Genomic DNA, 5,933 nt, shown 5'->3' on the forward strand with positions numbered 1-5,933 from the left:
GTACAGCTCTTTGGATTATCCTTGTGACAATCAAAACAACAAGTGTCTTTGGAGATTCTCAGTCATCCAGGTCATGGTGATCCCAAAGGTGCTTTTTCAAGAGGCAACTGGACTTTCTGGTTTTTCTTTGAAGACATTTCATTTCTCATTCAAGAAGCTTCTTCAGTTCTTTTTTCTCCTCTCTCAGAACAATGCTTAAGTGCTTTAAAATAATGTAAAGTCCTTCTTTTTTTTTTAAAAAAAAAGCAAAAACAAATTCAAAAGACAAAGAAATCGAAACATAAATGTCTTCATTACAAAATGAAAGGAAAAGGAGAAAGAGTCCAAGCACTTTCCTTTATCAATTTGGGTCCAGAGGCTAAAACACAACAACAAAAGCAACAATCTCTTTGTTTATAGGTATATCTTCAAAACTCTAATTCCTATGCAGCAACCCAAGAACTTTGAAGCTTTCATTTATGCTTTCTATAACCACTCCTGGAAGAGTAAATAAGTATTAAAATGATCTTCCAGGCTCATCTTCACATCCCACTAACTGTAGCACAAGGAGCCTTGTGAACCATTTTCAAGTTACACATCTTCATGACATTGTCTTGGTCTCATCCTCAGCCAACTATGGAGACAGACTAAGTAATATCAAGCTGTTCTCTAAAGAATTGGGATACTTTGGTTGCATTGAGGAAAATTAATTTGAGTTAACCTATACTCCACTGACCCAAGCCTGATTTGAATGAAAATATGATAGTCATGCTGAGAAGGGATAATTGATACCACCTGCCATTAATTTTTAAAAATTACTGTTGTCCACGTTGCACTCAGTGAGGTGACTGTTGATAGTTCCAGAAATTTCTTGGTCCTTTGGTAATTTCTGTTTAAATATGATGTCTTGTAAATGTTAGAGCCATTTCTCAGGAAGAATGTCTTCCCATGTTCTTACCAACAGTTCTATGCAACAGCTCATATTTTCCTCATTAAGCCATGCTACTTTTGTGTTTCCTCCAAAGAAACCTACAGTCTGGTTGATGAAACCATCAGCAGCATTGGCCACTTGGATTTATTATCAGTTCATTTCTTCTTGTTCTTGTCTTAGACAAGAACACAAGTGAAGACTTGCTTGAACTTCTTGCGGAAGTGCTTGGAAATGAGAGCATAAACAATTGGGTTGAGGCAGGAATTGGCATATGAGCAGCAATGAGAAGCTAGGCGTAAGGCAAAGGTAGCTTGGTTAAAGTCGAAATAGCCGAACCAGAAATACAAGATTAACAGATGGTGGGGCAACCAACACAAGCAGAAGAGGACAGTCACTGCAATAATCATCTTGGTGACCCTCCTTTTGGCCTTGCGGGACTCTGAGATTCCTTCCAGAGGGTCTACAGCAGTCCACAAGAATTTGATGGTTCTAGCATAAGCCAGGCTGACAACAGAGATTGGGAGGATGTAACTAAACACAAAAGTGAGGATGTCTAAGATCTTCCGGTGTTGGTCCTCCCAAACAGGGGCACACATGAATGTCTCCTGATAATTAATGGTTTGGTAATAGCTGAGATAGGGTCCTGCAAAAAGCAGGGAGAAGGACCAAATCATGACAATAGCAAGGACTGCATTGCAAGTGGTACGGAGATTCCGAGATTTCAGTGGATAGCAAATAGCCAAATATCTGGAAACAAGACAGAAGTTGATAAATTCAATATATTATGTATACATACATCTATCGTTATTTTCACCTTTATTGCTTAAATGTGTTGCACTTTCTTCCAGATTCAGACTCTACTTGGGACAAGCCTTTTTTATGCCCTTTTCAGCATGAATTTGATACTTAAAGTGCCACCCAAACCTACTATTTGAAAGTCTACTGAAATTGACGTAGGTGTTCATAATTTCATAATCCCATAAATGCAGGGGTGGGCTGCTACTGATTTCCACCAGTTCAGGTGAACCGGATGTTAATTTTATGGCCAGTTCACTGAACTGGTAAATCCCACCCCTGGCTGGCCCTGCCCATCCTGCCTCTCCCCTCCCAGGAATCCCTACGCGGCCCATTTTGGATCTCAGGTAATTGCAGGGCACATGTGAAGGCTCGAAGAGGGTGAAAAATACCCCCCCATTTCCAGCCTCCAGAGGGCCTCTGGAGCCCGAGGAGGCCATTTTTGCCCTCCCGGAGGCTCGAGGAAAGTCTCCGGAGCCTGGGGAGGGCAAAAATAACCCCCCGTGGCCTCTTTTCGCTCCCAGGCCTGTGTAGTGTAGGAGCCGACTAGGCCACACCCACCATGGCCACGCCCACCCAGCAACCTGACAGAGAACCAATTGGTAAATTTTTGGAAGCCCACCCCTGCGTAAATATAATATGGATCTTTTTCCCCCTGATACAGGTAGAAAGGTTTTGGAACCCATGCTAGAAATTCATTCTATGTTTGGATATGACATTTTCCTGAAAGAATTTATTCATATACATTTGACAGGAAACATAAAGAACTGGTAAATGTGCTACAATTATTAAGGGGAAAGAGTAGGGAAAGCTTGAAAAGGGTAAAGTGATAAAAATAGAAATAATTATGTGGAGAACACAAGGCATTTTCTTTTTGATTGACTGTGACATAGGTAGAGGTTTGGAATGAAGATGCAGATCAGGAGATCAGGCCTAAGGCCACAACTCTGCACTTCAGTTGGATGGAATGAGAAAGTTTGGGTAGGGAAGAAATGGCAGGTGAGCAATCCATGTAAACTCTGTTGCCAGGAAGATTTTTGCTAGCAAGTAGAAAGCTAGCAGAATGTGGAGACGAGATCCTACCTTCCTGATGTGTCATATTTTTATTTACATAAAAATGTTCATGGTTGATTTTAAATATATCCTTCAATCTGACTGAAAACCATCTAATCTAATCTAATCTGGCCTCAACCACATAAAGACATTTCTAAAGAGACAAATCAATTGGGATGCTTTAGTTATGGGAAAATAGGAAGTACATTTTTTAAAATAAATAAAAATAGATCACGTGTGGGGTCCTTGGTGCTCTCTGAGCTTGGTTGTTTTTTTGCACATGTTTTATTACTGAAATTAGGTAACATCATCGGTGCTGGTAGGGAGTGGAGTTTGCTCTCATTTTATATTTTAGTGCAGGGGTGTCAAACTCATGGCCTGCAGGCAGGATGTGTCATGCACTGGTCACGCCCAGCCCCGGTTTAGCGAAGGGGAGGGAAAAAAAATCACAATACGTCATGTGACAACAACGTGACACTGCGAGTTTAACACCCCTGCTCTAGTGGCTTTCCCTATCAATGTTGGTGGGAGTGGTCTTGATGGTTCTTTGGTAGGTTGTTTACTGTTAGCTGGTTTGTCAGTTTCTTGACTAGGGTATTGTTTGCTTCTTGATTGTTAGGTAAAGGTAAAGGTTCCTCTCACACATACATGCTAGTCTTTTAGTCTAATGCTAACCTTGGTGTTAATCTCTGCTCATTTGAGTGTTGATTGCTGGTAAAAGTTTTGGTCTTTTGGTTCCCTTTTTGGCTTGTGGATTGTCTCCTGAATGGCACGTAAATGTTGTTTGTGTCTATGTGCTGTTGATGGCTGCTTTGTCAGAAGATCTACATACCATTCATCTACACACCACACAAATCTACATGGCTCAGAGAGCACCAGGACCCCTCATTTCAACCCTGAGTTACAAATATTCTCTTCTAATAGGTCACCTGTCAGGTAATTTAAGATTTTGGATAAAAGATTAAAGACTCTCCTCCTTCTCCTGTTTAGAAATAAATAGACTGATTTCACATATCATATTAAGCAATGGTTTCTTCTTTTTCTTTTCTTAAAAAAAATGGTTTCAGTGCCTGAATAAACACAATATACTTTGCCAGAATCAATCAAGCCACATTAGTGCAATGTCAGAGCAACTACACAAGCAATGTTTTGTTATAGGAGGAGACAAGAAGTTTTGACTTTTGGAGGAAAAAGAACATTTATATTTACCTGTCCACAGAAACAGCTGCCAGGGTAAAACTGCTGGCATACAAGGTAAGGTAGATGAAGAAATGCACAGCTTTGCAGGCAATGGCACCAAAGAGCCATCCATCCAAAGTATAGATGGTGGCCTGGAATGGGACACAGAAGACAATGAAGAAGAGGTCTGCCACTGCCAAGTTGAGGATGAACAGGTTTGTGGTGTTATATTTCACCTCTCCATTGTGTAGCAGCACAGCCAATACCAGGCTATTCCCGACTGTGCCTACAAGGAAGATGAGGGAATAGACTATAGGCACAATAATGCCTATAGTTCTTGCTTCTAAGCTGTCTGAAGATATATTCCAGCTGTCTGGCATCTCTCCATCAGAGATAATAGACCTGGCAGAAATAGAAAGAGAAGTAAATGATGACCTCTCCTTAAGGATGGTTTCATTCCTGGGTTCAGCATATGCTCTTTTTATCTCCCAAAACTACCACTTTCATTTTCTATCCCAGCATTTTCCAACTTGAGGTGAAGGATAACATAACTCTTGTTCCCTACCATTCCATCTAAAGAACCCAACTGAGTTCTTTACATCTTATATCTTATTTCACTTGACCACACCCGAGAGCTGAAAGCCCATACAGGGGACACAGGATAAGGTGTTCATTGTTGCTACTAACTCTTGACAGCACTCAGCATCAGTGATCTGGGGCACCATCTTACTTCTGCAATTCTCCTATTCTAAGCAACCTACCACTCAAGCCCAATATACGTGCTAGTCGTGTCCGACTCTAGGGGGCGGTGCTCATCTCCGTTACAAGCGGAAGAGCCAGCACTGTCCGAAGACGTCTCCATGGTCATGTGGCCAGCATGACTAAATGCCCGAAGGCGCATGGAACGTTGTTACCTTCCCACCAAAGTGGTCCCTATTTTTCTACTTGGATTTTTTTTGTGCTTTCAAACTGCTAGGTTGGCAGAAGCTGGGACAAGTAACGGAAGCTCACTCTGTAATGCAGTGCTAGGGGTTTGAACCGCCGAACTGCCGACCTTTCTGATCGACAAGCTCTGCATTGGCAGAGTTGTGGGAAGGCAAGAGGAAGAAGTGCCACATTTAAATTACATGAGTAAAAGAATGGAGGGGGTATGGTTAAAGTGGGTAGGACAAATAATGTGCAAGGCTTCAAGGTCAAAAATATTGTGTCCTCCCACTCTTTTCGGTGTTGCTGTATGTTGATATTGTAGGAGGAGAACCATGTTAGTCTATGGTAGAGTCTGACAGCACTTTTTCTAAATAACACATTTGAATAAAATCAGTTAGAGAAGGTGGTAGAAGACTCCTCCTGATTCATGGGGGATCTAAGAATTGCAAAAATTGGGCTGGACTGGCTCTAAGTAGCTGTCAGCCCTTCGAGGTAGGCCAAGAAAAGAAGCAGACTCAACAAATGTAGCTGGAACTATACTTTATTAAGCCTAACTAGAATCTTAAAAGTTTTTCCCTCCCTGCCTTTTATATCGTAGTGCTGTGTTTCTCAACTTTGGCATTTGGAAAATGTGTGGAGTGCAATTCCCAGAAGTGCTGGCTGGGGAGTTCTGGCTAGGGAAGAATAAATCTAATGAATCAAGGAGGAATGAATCTCATCTTCTTACTCACACTTTCTCTATGTCTGTGTTAAAACACACTTTTGTTTTTTCAACCTTTGTCTTGCTTCTCCAAGGCAATCTTCTTCAGCTGTACAGTGACCCAAAGCTTGTCCATCCCTGCCAAACTATGTCCCAGGTCATCTACAACTTGAAGAACTGAATATACTGTTTGCACATCTTGCCCAAGCTAGCTATGATTTCGTTTAATATTTGTGTTAAAGTTTATATTATAAGCTCCTTGGAGCAAGGACTATATAATAACATTTGTGTTAAACTTTACATTATAAACTCCTTGGAGCAAGGACTATATACTTGTTCTAAATTTGTATCTTGGCATTACTATATATA

General features: G+C 41.1%; 1 protein-coding gene across 1 annotated transcript; it reads right to left on the reverse strand.

The window, feature by feature from the left end:
- Positions 1 to 995: 995 nt before the first annotated feature.
- GALR3 (galanin receptor 3) lies at positions 996 to 4,357 on the reverse strand. Its single transcript, XM_026693258.2, has 2 exons — positions 3,968 to 4,357; positions 996 to 1,657 (listed from the first exon to the last, which is right to left on the reverse strand). The coding sequence occupies exons 1-2, from the start codon at positions 4,315 to 4,317 to the stop codon at positions 1,087 to 1,089; spliced, it is 921 nt and encodes a 306-aa protein (XP_026549043.1). The 5' UTR covers positions 4,318 to 4,357; the 3' UTR covers positions 996 to 1,086.
- Positions 4,358 to 5,933: the final 1,576 nt, after the last annotated feature.

The sequence above is a fragment of the Notechis scutatus genome, chromosome 6, assembly GCF_049901735.1.
Source record: "Notechis scutatus isolate UNSWTSFEM ecotype Mainland chromosome 6, rNotScu1.2, whole genome shotgun sequence".
Classification (NCBI taxonomy): Eukaryota; Metazoa; Chordata; class Lepidosauria; order Squamata; family Elapidae; genus Notechis; species Notechis scutatus.